Source organism: Microcaecilia unicolor, chromosome 4, assembly GCF_901765095.1.
Source record: "Microcaecilia unicolor chromosome 4, aMicUni1.1, whole genome shotgun sequence".
Classification (NCBI taxonomy): Eukaryota; Metazoa; Chordata; class Amphibia; order Gymnophiona; family Siphonopidae; genus Microcaecilia; species Microcaecilia unicolor.
Window position 1 is genome coordinate 202248385 of NC_044034.1, and position 15124 is coordinate 202263508.

Sequence of the window (15124 nt, forward strand, 5' to 3'; positions counted from 1 at the left end):
GTCTGGAACAGAACTGAGGGACCTTGTGATTGATCTGAGTGGCAAAAATATCCATCGAGGGGGTGCCCCACTCTCGGAAGATCTTGCGGACCATGCCTGAGTTGAGCGACCACTCGTGAGGCTGCATAATCCTGTTCAACCTGTCGGCCAGACTGTTGTTTACGCCTGCCAGATACGTGGCTTGGAGAAGCATGCCGTGATGGCGAGCCCAAAGCCGCATCTAGACGGCTTCCCGACACAGGGGGCGAGATCCTGTGCCCCCCTGCTTGTTGATGTAGTATATGGCAACCTGGTTGTCTGTCCGAATTTGAATAATTTGATTGGACAGCCGATCTCTGAAAGCCTTTAGAGCGTTCCACATTGCTTGCAACTCCAGGAGATTTATCTGAAGACCTGGTTCCTGGAGGGAACAAGCTCCTCAAGTGTGGAGCCCATCTACATGCGCTCCCCACCCCAGGAGAGATGCATCCGTGGTCAGCACGTTTTGAGGCTGAAGAATTTGGAAGGGACGTCCCAAGGTCAAATTGGATTGAATTGTCCACCACTGAAGGGAATTGTGGAAGTCGGTGGACAGCTGGATCACACCCTCTAGATTCCCCGCAGCTTGATACCACTGGGAAGCTAGGGTCCATTGAGCAGATCTCATGTGAAGGCATGCCATGAGTGTCACATGAACTGTGGAGGCCATATGTCCTAGCAGTCTCAACATCTGCCAAGCTGTGATCTGTTGAGACGCTCTGCCCTCGTCTCGGGAAGATAGGCCCGAGTTGTCTGAGAGTCCAGCAGAGCTCCTATGAATTCTAGTTGTTGAACTGGAAGAAGGTGGGACTTTGGGTATTTGATGACAAACCCTAGTAACTCCAAGAGTCGAATAGACATCTGAATGGACTGTAGAGCTCCTGCCTCTTAGGTGCTCTTCACCAGCCAATCGTCGAGATAATGTACTCGACACATGTCGAGTACATGTACTCCCAGTTTGCGTAGTGACGCTGCACCTACTGCCAGGCATTTTGAAAGTGCTGTATTCTCAGACGGAATACTTCCTGTGAGCTGAAGTATCGGGATGTGAGTATAAGCAACCTTTAAGTCCAGAGAGCATAGCCAATCGTTTTTCTGAATCATGGGAAGAAGGGTGCCCAGGGAAACCATCCTGAACTTTTCGCAGACCAGATATTTGTTCAGGGCCCTTACGTCTAGGATGGGACACATCCCCCATTTTCTTTTGCACAAAGAAGTACCTGGAATAGAATCCCAGCCCTTCTTGCCCTGGTGGAACGGGCTCGACCGCACTGGCGCTGAGAAGGGCGGAGAGTTCCTCTGCAAGTACCTGCCTGTGCTGGAAGCTGAAGGACTGAGCTCCCGGTGGGCAATTTGGAGGTCTGGAGATCAAACTGAGGGAGTACCCTAACCGTACTATTTGAAGAACCCACCGATCGGAGGTTATGAGAGGCCACCTTTGGTGAAAAAATGTTAACCTCCCCCCGACCGATAGATCGTCCGGGACAGGTACTTTTATAGCGGCTATGCTCAGCTGGAGCCAGTCAAAAGCCCGTCTCTTGCTTTTGCTGGGGAGCTGCAAGGGCCTGTCTGGACGCACGCTGTTGACATGAACGAGCGCGCTGGGGCTGAGCCTGGGAAGGCTGTCGGGAAGATGGATTGTACCTACACTTATTGTAAGCATAGGGAGCAGTCCTCCTTCCCCTGAAAAACCTTCTACCTGTGGAGGTAGATGCTGAAGGCGTCCGGTGGGAGAGTTTGTCGAGGGCAGTTTCCTGCTGGTGGAGCTGCTCTACCACCTGATCGACCTTCTCGCCAAAAATATTATCCCCCTGGCAAGGGACACCAGCAAACCGTTGCTGGGTTCAAATGTCCAGGTCAGAGGCAAGCAGCCATGAGAGTCTGCGCATCACTATACCTTGAGCGGCGGATCTGGATGGAATATCGAAAGTGTCATAAGTACCCCTGGACAGGAATTTATGACACGCCTTCAGCTGCCTGACCACCTCCTGAAAAGGCCTGGCGTGCTCCGGAGGGAGCTTGTCCATCAAGTCCGCCAGTTGCTTTACATTGTTCCACATGTGGATGCTCATGTAGAGCTGGTAAGACTGAATTTTGGACATGAGCATAGAGGACTGATAGGCCTTCCTCCCAAAAGAGTCCAGAGTCCTAGCTTCTTGCCCCAGGGGCGCAGAGGTGAAACTCTAGTACTCCTGGCTCTCTTGAGAGCGGAATCTACAACCATAGAGTCGTGAGGTAACTGCGACTTCATCAACTCAGGTTCTCCGTGGATTTGATACTGGGACTCCGCTTTCTTGGGAATGGTGGGATTAGTTAATGGTTTCATCCAGTTCCTCAGCAATGTCTCCTTAAGGACATCATGCAGAGAGACAGTGGATGACTCCTTGGGTGGTGAAGGATAGTCAAGGACCTTGAGCATCTCAGTCCTGGGCTCATCCTCAGTTACCACGGGGAAGGGAATGCTCACAGACATTTCCTGGACAAATGACGAGAAGGAGAGACTTTCCGGTGGAGAAAGCTTCCTCTCAGGTGAAGGAGTGGGATCAGAATGAAGACCACAAGACTCCTCGGAAGAGAAATATCTGGGATCGTCCCCTTCATCCCAGGAGGCATCCTCCTCGGTATCAGACAAGAGTTCTTGAACTGCAGTCCGAAACCGGGCCCGTCTCGACGCCGAAAAACCATGTCCCCGATGGCGATGCCAAGAAGTCGACTCCCATGCCGGCGGCAATGAAGCTCCCTCCAACGATGTCGACGGGGAGTCGACCTGGGTGGCAGCTGAGGCCAATGTCGCAAGCGGTACTGGCGTCGGGGACCTCACCACAGGCACGGAGCCAGCTGCCGCCTCCATCGACGGTACCGAGGCAGACTAATGCAGCAGCCCTTCCAGAAGGACAGGAAGAATGGCTCGGATGCTCTCCTCCAGAGTCACTGTCGAGGAAGGCTGTGGGGCCGGTACAGAAGTCGATGTCGGAATCTGTGGAGGCCTGGGAGGCGGTACCGGGCTGTCCGAAGATCGACGCACCGACACCTCTTGTATGGAGGGTGAGCGCTCCTCCTGGCGTCGATGCTTTCCGGGTGCTGAATCCTTCGACACCCCAGTGCTCCCGGTACTGATGCTTCTTCGCCTTCGCTCGAAGCATGTCATCGGTATTCTTTGGTACCGACGAAGAGGATGTGGAATGCACACGCCTTCTCGGGGTCGGTCTGACAACGGGTGGTCCCGATGGGCCTGCACAGCAGGAGCCCCCGAGACAGGTGAAGACCCATTCGATGACTCACTACTTCCAGCTAGTGGTGATGTCCAGACAGCCATTACCTGCGCTCCAGGTGTCAATGCCATCCCTGGTGCCATCGACGCCGCCGACCTCGGTACCGACGTCGAAGCCGAGGAATCAGTCGGAGCTCCGAAACGATGGTCCCGAAGAGCACTTCAACGCCTGTGTCCGTTTTTTCAAACTGAGACACAACTTGCGTCTGGGCGATGGTTGGGCCCAAGGCATTGGATGCACCAGGAGTGCGGGTCAGTGCCCGAGATCGACCGCTGGCACACAGCACACTTCTTGAAGCCGCTGGAAGGCTTCGATGACATCAGCGGAAAAATAGCAGCGGCGAACTCAAAAGGCTCGATTGTGCCGACCGAGGGTACAAAAAGGAGTACCGTGTACGTGTGGCCCAAGAAGGCCACAACGGAAGCGAAAGGAAACTTAAAAGGGGGAAAAAACCTAAGATATAAGAGGTTTTGAGGGTTTTTTTTTACTGGAAAAAAGAAAGACAAAAAAAGGCAACGAGAAACAAAAAGAAAGCGCAAAAGGACAACGCTAAGGACGCCTAAGTCTTTCTCTGGGCCTGAGGGAGAGAGACCAACATGCAGCCACTCTCCACTGCAGAAAAAGAAAAACTGAGGCGGGAACAGATGCGCGCGGGTGGGAAGATGGCCGTGCATGCACAGTGCGTCCGTACCGCGCTCTGGGAGCTGTCACAAAGATTTGTGGATTTTTACTGGAAAAATCTCCATTCCTGGGCCGCCGTGGACACCGACTAGCATGTGAGAACAAGCTGCCTGCTTGTCCTCGGAGAAGGAATAGTATCAGAGACCTGGCAATTATAATGTGGGGTCCCTTAAGGATCCCCACTTTCCCCCATCCTATTTAATATATTGATGCATTCATTGGGAAACCAACTGGATAGGTGTCAATATATTCATTTATGCTGATATTACCATTACGTTTCCTATATTAAGAGATGGGCAATGCAACCCTAAAAAGTTAAAGGAATGCTTGGATCTAATTGAGAAAGTTCTGCTAACTGAAAGGACCCATCTATACTTTCATATTAACACAGAAAAATATACATTTGATACTTCTGTGTGGATTTCGGGAATACTTTAAGACAGTCAGCTAGAGTTGAATTTGTAGATCAATAGAATTATCAAAAATTATTTTGGGCTATTAAGGAAACTGGAGTAATTAGAAAATATTTTGAAACATCTGTCTTTAGACTGCACAACCAATCATTGCTAATCTCTCAAATAGATTACTGTAATGTTGTTTATTCAGGTAGCATTAAAGCTTTATTTATTAATTTGTATCCCACATTTTCCCACCGATTTGCAGGCTCAATGTGGCTTACATAGTACCGGACAGGCTTCGAAGTCTCCGGTGAACAAATACAAGTGATGTTGTGGTAGGATAGAGTTCATGTAGCACTGCCACATTAGGGAATCGTACAACGGAAGAGTTGAGTTATGTCCATTACGTAGTTGAGTTCTGTTGTGTTGCGGAGTTCAGGTATTTAAGTTGGGTCGGTAGCGTATGCCTTTTGAAACAGATTAGTCTTTAGTGATTTCCAGAAGTTTAGGTAGTCGTACGTCGTTTTCAAGGCTTTTGGTAATGCATTCCATAATTGCGTGCTTATGTAGGAGAAACTGGATGCGTAGGTTGATTTGTATTTAAGACCTTTGCAGTTTGGGTAGTGCAGATATAGAAATGTTCATGTTGATTTGGATATGTTTCTGGAGGTCTGTCATGTATCCCGGGGCTTCACCGTAGATGATTTTGTGAACCAGGGTGCAGATTTTGAAGGCAATACGTTCTTTGATTGGGAGCCAGTGTAGCTTTTCGCGGAGGGGTTTTGCGCTTTCAAATCGCGTTTTTCCAAATATAAGACTAGCTGCCGTGTTTTGTGCAGTCTAAAGTTTCTTTAAGGTTTGTTCTTTGCATCCCGCATAAATTCCATTGCAGTAGTCTGCGTGGCTTAGTACCATTGATTGTATCAGGGTGTGAAATGTTTCCCTCAGGAAAAATTGTCTTAAGCGTTTGAGTTTCCATATTGAGTGAAACATTTTCTTTGTTGTGGATGCCACTTGGCTCTCTAGTGTTAGGTTACGGTCCACTGTTACGCTGAGGATTTTCAAACTGAGATAGGAAGGGTGTAGTCTGGTGTGTCGATGCTTGTGGGGTTGTCCATGCTGTGTTGGGATGAGAGGATGAGACAATGTGTTTTTTCTTTATTGAGTTTTAGTTGAAATGCATTTGCCCATGAGTACATGATGTTCAAGCTGAGGTTGATTTCATTAGTGATTTCTGTCAGTTTGGTTTTGTAAGGGATGTATATTATGACGGGAGAGGTTCCGAAGGATTGGAGAACGGCGGAGGTGGTCCCTCTTCACAAGAGTGGTGATAGGGAAGAAGCTGGAAACTACAGGCCGGTAAGCCTCACTTCGATTATTGGAAAAGTAATGGAAGCGATGCTGAAGGAAAGGATAGTGAATTTCCTGGAAGCCAATAAGTTGCAAGATCCGAGACAACATGGTTTTACCAAAGGGAAATCGTGCCAAACGAATCTCATTGAGTTCTTTGATTGGGTGATAGGAGAATTGAATCAGGGACGAGCTATGGACATAATCTACTTAGATTTCAGCAAAGCTTTTGACACGGTTCCCCACAGGAGGCTCTTAAATAAACTGGAAGGGCTGAAGATAGGACCCGAAGTGGTGAACTGGATTAGGAACTGGTTGACGGACAGAAGCCAGAGGGCGGTGGTGAATGGTATTCGCTCGGAGGGAAAGGTGAGTAGTGGTGTGCCTCAGGGATTGGTGATGGGACCGATTCTGTTCAATATATTTGTGAGTGACATTGCCGAAGGGTTAGAAGGTAAAGTTTGCCTATTTGCGGATGATACTAAGATCTGCAACAGAGTGGACACCCGGGAGGGAGTGGAAAACATGAAAAAGGATCTGAGGAAGCTAGAAAAATGGTCTAAGGTTTGGCAATTAAAATTCAATGCGAAGAAATGCAAAGTGATGCACTTAGGGAAGAGAAATCCACGGGAGACGTATGTGTTAAGCGGTGAGAGTCTGATAGGTACGGATGGGGAGAGGGATCTTGGGGTGATAGTATCTGAGGATCTGAAGGCGACAAAAGTGTGACAAGGCGGTGGCCGTAGCTAGAAGGTTGTTAGGCTGTATAGAGAGAGGTGTGACCAGCAGAAGAAAGGAGGTGTTGATGCCCCTGTATAAGTCGTTGGTGAGGCCCCACCTAGAGTATTGTGTTCAGTTTTGGAGGCCGTACCATGCGAAGGATGTAAAAAGAATTGAAGCAGTGCAAAGAAAAGCTACGAGAATGGTAAGGGATTTGCATTACAAGACATATGAGGAGAGACTTGCTGACCTGAACATGTATACTCTGGAAGAAAGGAGAAACAAGGATATGATATGATACAGACGTTCAAATATTTGAAAAGTATTAATCCGCAAACTAACCTTTTCCGGAGGTGCGAAGGCAGTAGAACGAGAGGACATGAAATGAGATTGAAGGGGGGCAGACTCAAGAAAAATGTCAGGAAGTATTTTTTCACGGAGAGAGTTGTGGATGCTTGGAATGCCCTCCCGCAGGAGGTGGTGGAAATGTAAACGGTAACAGAATTCAAACATGCGTGGGATAAACATAAAAGAATCCTGTTCAGAAGGAATGGATCCTAAGGAGCTTAGCCGAGATTGGGTGGCAGAGCCAGCTGGTGGTAGGAGGCGAGGATAGTGCTGGGCAGACTTATACGGTCTGTGCCAGAGCCAGTGGTGGGCGGTGGGGCAGACTTAAACGGTCTGTGCCCTGAAGAGGACAGGTACAAATCAAAGTAGGGTATACACAAAAAGTAGCACATATGAGTTTGTCTTGTTGGGCAGACTGGATGGACCATGCAGGTCTTTTTTACCCGTCATTTACTATGTTACTATGTTACATCGTCTGCGTATATGAAAGGGTTGAGGCCTTGATTGGATAAGGTCTTGGCTAATGGTGTCATCATTAGGTTGAAGAGGATCGGTGATAGCGATGATCCTTGTGGTACTCCACAGTCTGCTTTCCACGGTGATGATATGCTGGAATTTGATTTTACTTGATATGTTCTTGTGGTTAGGAAGCCCTTGGTCCAGCTAAGTATGTTTCCACCAATCCCAAATTTATCTAGCAGTCTTCTGTGCTGGGGCTGGTGGTTGGGAGGCAGGACTAGTGCTGGGCAGACTTATACGGTCTGTGCCGGGGCTGGTGGTTGGGTGGCGGGGATAGTGCTGGGCAGACTTTTACGGTCTGTGCCAGAGCTGGTGGTTGGGAGGCGGGGATAGGGCTGGCCAGACTTATACGGTCTGTGCACTGAAGAGGACAGTACAAATAAAAAAGTAGCACATATGAATTTATCTTCTTGGGCAGACTGGATGGACCGTGCAGGTCTTTTTCTGCCATCATCTACTATGTTACTATGTAAGTAATGGCATACTGGGAAAAGACCAAGGGTCCATTGAGCCCAGCATCCTGTCCACGACAGCGGCCAATCCAGGCCAAGGTCACCTGGCAAGCTTCCCAAACGTACAAACATTCTATAAATGTTATTCCCGGAATTGTGGATTTTTCCCAAGTCCATTTAGTAGTGGTTTATGGACTTGTCCTTTAGGAAACCGTCTAACCCCTTTTAAACTCTGCCAAACTAACCGCCTTCACCACGCTCTCTGGCAACGAATTCCAGAGTTTAATTACGCGTTGGGTGAAGAAAAAGTTTCTCCGATTTGTTTTAAATTTACTACACTGTAGTTTCATCGCATGCCCCCTAGTCCTAGTATTTTTGGAAAGCGTGAACAGACGCTTCACATCCACCTGTTCCACTCCACTCATTATTTTATATACCTCTATCATGTCTCCCCTCAGCCGTCTCTGGTTTACCATGTCGAATGCACTAGACATGCCGAATTGGAGGAGAAGAATGTTTTTGCCTGTTGCTATTTCCTGTTTGAATCTGGCTAGGAGAGTGAGTAGTACTGTTTCAGTGCTGTGGAGGGGGCAGAAACCTGACAGTGATTCATGCAGTATTGAGAATTTGTTTATATAGTCTGTAAGTTGTTTGGTTACCAAGCTTTCCATCAGTTTGACTACCAGCGGGATCGATGCTACTGGACGGTAGTTGGTGATTTAATTATTTTTTTTCTTGGTATCTTTTGGTATCAGGGTGAGTAGGATATTGCCGTTTTCCTTGGGGAACAGACCCTGTTGAAGCATGTAATTTGGGTGCGATGTAAGGCCTTCTTTAATTAAGGAACTACAAACAGTTTGAATATAGCAGCCAGATTAATAGTTTAAGCTCAAAGGTTCGACAGCATCAGCCCTATTTTTCTCAAACTCTACTGGTTACCAATTGAGGTAAAAGTTTAATCTGTATAATGGTCTTTAAGATTCTATATGGTACTGCCCTTTCATACATGGCTCATTTTGTACAACTGTTAAAATGGAGGCGGCGTACAGTGCTCTCACAAACAGATCATTTAATTGTTCCACCATTTTTATCACCATCTTTCTTTTATCAAAACAGTAACAGTATGGAATGCACTTCCAGTAACAATTAGAATGATTAAGAATTATTTGGCTTTTAAGGAGGAAATGAAAACTTTGTTCTGGACTCATGTTGTACAGAAATGAATAATTGTAGTAATTATCTTATTTGTGAATATATCAGTAACTTGTTCAATGTTTTCTGATAATCAGTAGATATTTGGTTATGAATATGCTAATGGTATGCTTATTGTAATTCCTTGGTGTGTCCAAGCTTATTCTTTTATCTGTAAGCTACCTATAGCCAACAGATACCTTAAGTAGGTTCTAAGAATTAGAATGTAATGTAATGACCGACGAAAATACCCAACTGGGAGCTTAAGTTCAGAGGCTTACACTGGGCCGTGGAAAATTAAAGGAAAAAAAAAATCTTTAAAAAGTGGCCAAAAACCTATCTGCTACTGGGATAATGTACTGCATGACAAAGAAGATTAGGGGAGAGGGGAGGTGGGTGGGAGGGAACCCCCCCCCCCCCCCCACACACACACACACAACACTACACACTTACAAAAGTCATTTGACAAAAATCATGTCTTGATGTGTGACAGACCAATTCCATAGAAATGATGTCAGATACTCTTGTACAACAGTAGAAAAGAAGAAGTGGCAGATACTAGAAGCTTCTGAGCTTCTTGTACAACAGTAGAAAACAAATTGGCACATACTACCTAGAAGCTTCTGAGCTGCTTCACCGTGCTACTTCTTGGCCAGAGGCAAGACTACATTGGTGAGCTTGTGCTCCTCTAAGAGTAATGAATGGACAGATGCATCCTTCTGGCTTTTGGCAGGAACTCTGTGGGCAGCTGCACTATAGATCTGATGGACTCAGAGGTCAGTTTTTATTTGTTCAGACACCATCTACAATAATTTCTAGGCATAGTGACTGCCACACTCCTGCTGCCCAAGGGTAAGGCCACTTTACAGAAGATCTGTCTTGAATGTGCAGGTGATGATGACTACAGAATTAATTTTCTTCTTATTTCTTTTACAGTAGATGCTTTTCCGCCTCCATGTAGTCATGAAGTTCATTCAGATTTCCTCTTGCTCTGGGAACATCTGAGTGCAATACTTGCAGTCCTGAGCATGGTCAGGACCCAGGCAAAGGATATATTAGGGATGAGTGAAGTTCTGGGATCTTCCTGTTGCATTTCAGGAAAGGACAAAAAACACACACACAATCCCTCCCCCCCCCCCCAAAAAAAAAAAAAACCAAACCAAAATAAAACAAAAGAACACCTCACACATGTGTCTTCTTAAGAAAACAAAAAGCCAACATACACTGGAATAAGGCTATTATAGAGGCAGAATTCTGACATGTCCATTTGTTACACCAGAACCACAAAAACTGAGAGGCTGAGAAAACCACTGCATGGAAAGAGACGTGCATGTTCAGAACTCTGAAATTAAGTTTTGAGCTGTGGTATCCCTGTGCCAAATGACATCATCTACTTGTGTGCCTGACTCAATCCTGCTTATCAACAGGAAAATTCTTAGTTCAATGGCTGTTGAACATACAACAGCCATAATAAACACAAACATAAAAAAGACACACTTGACAGTGGGGGGGGGGGGGGGGGGGGGGGGGGGGAAAGAAGACTAATACATATTTAAAAAGAATGATTTAAGAATTCAAAACCAGATTTCAATTCAATGTACAAGTCACCCTAAATGGCTTAGCTACACTATGACTCAAGTTTTCAAATGAAAATGGATTATAACTATAATAAAACTATGGTTCTCATGAATTTCCAACAATGGAACTCAAAGTAACTTACAGATTTGGACTTACAAATCCAGTAGATAAATTCAGCAAACAAAGCTTACCTTTATGTACCAGCCAAGAAAATGAGCAGGAACAAACCCATCCATTTTGTCCTAGAATGCAAGCAAAAAAGGGTGACTACCCTTGAAAGCAAATGCTTGTTAATTATTTTAAAAGAAGAAATTAGGTCTTACCTGAATTTTCTTTCCATTAGTTCTTCCCACTATTCCAGAACCTGTGGGATAGTTGTGTTGATGGCAACAAGCAGGCGGAGAAAGAACTGAAAACTGTGCTGAGATATACATCTTGGCATCCAGTCTAGTTCTTCAGTATTTACGTAGACAAGCAGTAAGGAGAAAAACTCGTAACAACTTTGAACAACATGCTAATCTAACCCTAACCAGACGAGCAAACATGTGGACCTCTCATCTCTGGAAAACTTGTAGAAGCAAGAGAGATATGCAAGAAGCAACATTACTTCGCACAGACTAAACATCTCAGAAACCTCATTTGGGCCACTGGAATACTGGGAAGGAGTAACGGAAAGAAAGTAATCAGGTAAGACTTAATTTCTCCTTTCATTACGTAGTTTCCCACTATTCCACAATTCCTAGAGCCACCGTCCTGAGGACCAAAGCCCCAAAACTGGCTTCCAAGTGCGCTACAATGTCCACCTTGTAGTACTTGGCAAAAGTATGCAGTGTTGACCGTGTTGCTACCTTGCAAATATCCGCCAGGGGCAGGATGTCGCTGTAGGCCTTGTAGAATGAGCCTACAGGGCCTGAGGGAGCTTGCTTCCCCAGAAGCAAATAAGAATGATAGTCTCCTTCAGCCACCTAGCAAATGTGGGCTTGGAAGCCATGAGGCCAAAGTTCCTTTACCAAAAAGCAGTCAGTCTGTCCGATTTGTGAAACTCATTCATGACTTCCTGATATTTGAGGACTCTGCACACATTGAGAAGCTTCAAGGAATATACAGAGCCTCTTTGTCCTCTCTGTGACAGGACAGAAGCTCCACAGGTTAGTTGAGATGAAATGCAGATACCACTTTCGGAAGAAGGGAAGGAACCATGCACAGGGAGACCCATCTCCAAAAAGCAAAGAAAGCGATCCCATCCTGAGAAACTGTAATTTATCTTTCCCCTCCGGAATTAATGGGTAGAGGCAAGCCATGGCTCTCTCCACTCTCAGCCCTGTGTTCGATGAGACTCATTCTGCTGTAATCCCCTTCATGTTCAATGAAGACGAAACTCCTGATGCGAAGGCAGAAAGCTCCTCAATGGAAAGTACCACCAGTGCCCCAGAAATAAGAGTACTAAGCTCCTCTTTATGAAAATCTCAGTATTTTCAGATCATCTCCCTCCAGCTCCATCAACAAATCTACTACTACAAATCATTTCTATAGCGCTACCAGTCGTACGCAGCGCTTCACAACTGAACATGAAGAAAAGACAGCCCCTGCTCAAAAGAGCTTACAATCTAAATCAGGACAGACAGAAAGGAGAAATAAGGGATAAGGGTAGGACAGATAGGACACATAGGGAAAAGACTATTGAAGAGAGGAAGACAAGATAAAGGTTACAAGCAGGTGACAAGTTAGGAATTAAAAGCAGCATCAAACAGGTAGGGCATCTCTTCCCTGTTTCCTGTGAAGGAAGAGAAGAAGTAAATTCATGGGGCACCACAGAAGGATTTGAAGACCTCCAGATATGACTGCAGACTCAAGCCATCCACAAAGCTCAATTGGTGACCAGCTGAGCCAGGAGCAAATTACTCAGAACCAGAGGCTGAAAAGTATGTTCATCCACCTGCTGAAGATACTGAGGAGCTGGACTGGATGCCAAGAGAGATCTGTCTCAGCTCAGTTTTCAGTCCTCTATTTTCACCTGCTGGTTGACGGGCACAACTATTCCTCAGGTTCTGGAATGGTGGGAAGCTATGTAATGGAAAAGCAAAGTTACTCACCTATAGCAGGTGCTCTCCAAGGACAGCAGGCCAAGTAGTCTCACAACTATGTTGACACCAGCCAACAGAGTCTGGTATGGACGCTGACTAGCGCGACTAACTTAGAACTTTCTAGCAGCTTCCCATCACGCATGTGCTGGTGCCTTCCTGACCGATGTGAGAGTGCGGGTTCCTCAGTCATTTAAAAATAAACAAATAAAAAATAAGAGTATAACTGGAGGTGGGAGGGTATGTGAGAATACTTGGCCTGTTGTTCTCAGAGAACACCTATTACAGGTGAGTAACTGACTTCTCAGAGGACAAGAAATTTTCGTATTCTCACAGCTGGGAATCCGTAGATATCAGGCTCACTAAAAAAAATGACACTAGGATAATAGGGACTCGAAACATTGAGGCCTGAAAGTTAATTACCCTGAAACTCTTTATATACAAGTTGTGAATATGCAGCCTGGAACTAAAGAAAACTGGGCCTAGAGGGGTGGAGTTGGATTCTAGACACCGAACAAATTCAGGACTGATGACCAAACCAGCTGTCACATTGGATATCCTGCTCAAGACAGTAATGAGTTTAAGAATGCATGGACAGTCGACTACATTGCAGTTTTGCAAACCTCATCTATGGAGGATGACCTCAAGCGGGCTACTGATGTAACCATGACTCTGACATTATGAGCCCTGACATAACCCAGAGGCAAATAACGGGACGAAAACCCCATACGGTAATCCAAAACACAAAAACAAGTAGTAAGGGATTAGCAAATGGCTTCCAGCAGATGGATAGATGGCATGAGCAGTTTTAGTGAGCAAGCACCTTATGAAGGACCTGACAAGGGACAGTATTTCAGCAGTCAAAACCATTTGCCTCAGGGGTCACAATCACTGTCAAACACTGAGGTAAATGATGCTGATACAATGACAAAGAGCAGTACTACAACTCATAGTACTGGAAGAGCTCATCCAACAGACAAACATCCAAAAGATGCTATCCTGAATCCAACAGAGGAACGCTGGGTTCAGGATAGCGTATTTTGAATGTTTGTCAGTATTGGAAGAGCTCATCCAAACATCTAAAAGATGCTATCCTTTACTCCTTGCCAAAACCCTCCAGAGTCAGCCCAGCCTGGGCATAAGTAAAGGAGATGCAATCCACTAGCCAATTAGAAATTGTGCGTCTGCTGATGGCTACCCCCATCCAGTTTCAAGCAAAGGAAACAAAAAGCTGGGTGGGCCGTCTATGGGCTTTAGTCTGCTCCAGATAGGTTAAGGCCTGCTAACAATCTAAGGAATGCAGTACACTCTTGCCAGGATGGGTATGTGGTATTGTGAAAAAGGTTGGCAGAACTCTAACACTACTTTAGGAAGGAACTTAGGGTGTATGCAGAGAACTCCTCTATTGTGATGAAGCTTAGTGTAAGATGGATCAGCTATTAAGGCCTGAAGATCACTGACTCTGCAAGCTCAAGTGACCGCCACCAAAAACACAAACTTTACAGGTCAAATACTTCAGATAACATGAATCAACTGGCTCAAAAGGAGCTTTCCTCAGCTGGGTGAGGACAACGTTGAGTTCCCATGACACAGTTGAAGATCTGAAAGGGGACTTTGCTAATAACAAACTTTGCATGAAGCGAACAACTAGAGGCTCTACAGAGATGGACTTACTTCCTACACGATAAGCATTAATTGCACTTAGATGAATTCTCACAGAACTGGTTTTCAAACCAGACTCAGAGAGGTGCAGGACATATTCAAGCAGTTTTAGAGTAGGGCAGGTGTAACGGCCATGCTCGGGCCGGCTCCACCATCTGAAAAGCACGCCTTAGAGAGCCCTGCTGCATATTTGCGCTTGCCACAAACGGAACAGTGCTTTACTTTCTCAGCAGCCATCGCCGAAAACGGCGGATTCGCGCCAAAATCGTCGCGAACGCGGGCCCTCCCCGGAGGAGCTACAATATGCTCTTACCTCACCAGACCGAGTCTCCGAGCTCCGGTCATGCTGCCAATCAGAAGAAAATCTTTTTTCTGGGATCGCAGCACCAAAGCGCGACGCGACTTTTTTTATTTTTTACGCTGTGAGGAACGTTTGAGGCAACAGCGAAAGAGGCAAATTTCCAACTCCGGAGGATCAGTAGCGTGGGAAAGGCAGGGAAAGGGCGAACCTATGTGCCTGCATCCACAGTGTGGGCAAAGACAGGGACAGGGCTTGCCTATTTGTCTACTTCCACATCGGGGGCTGGGTAAGGAAGGGAAAGGGCTAACCTATTTGCCTTTAAAGTGGGCACCATCAGCCATAACACCCCTGCTACAACTGGCAAAAGCACAGGAGCCACCCCAGGCAGATTTTCTGAAGGAGCTTGAACAAGCTGCAACCACCCTGCTGGGGAGATAGAGAATACTGAAGAGGCAGATGGAACTAGCTGGCCATGAGGCACTATGGTTTTTCAGTGCTCTCTATCTCCCCCTGCTGGTTGATGGACACAACCCACTCGTAATGGATTCATCAG

General features: G+C 46.1%; 1 protein-coding gene across 1 annotated transcript in view; it reads right to left on the minus strand.

Annotated features, from left to right (window-relative positions):
* The window catches only part of PTDSS2 (phosphatidylserine synthase 2), a 322237-nt gene that overhangs the window by 127288 nt on the left and 179825 nt on the right, over positions 1-15124 (minus strand). Inside the window, exon 6 of the mRNA XM_030201130.1 lies at positions 10719-10769. Coding sequence (XP_030056990.1) covers positions 10719-10769 — 51 coding nt within the window. The remainder of the gene's footprint in view (positions 1-10718; positions 10770-15124) is intronic.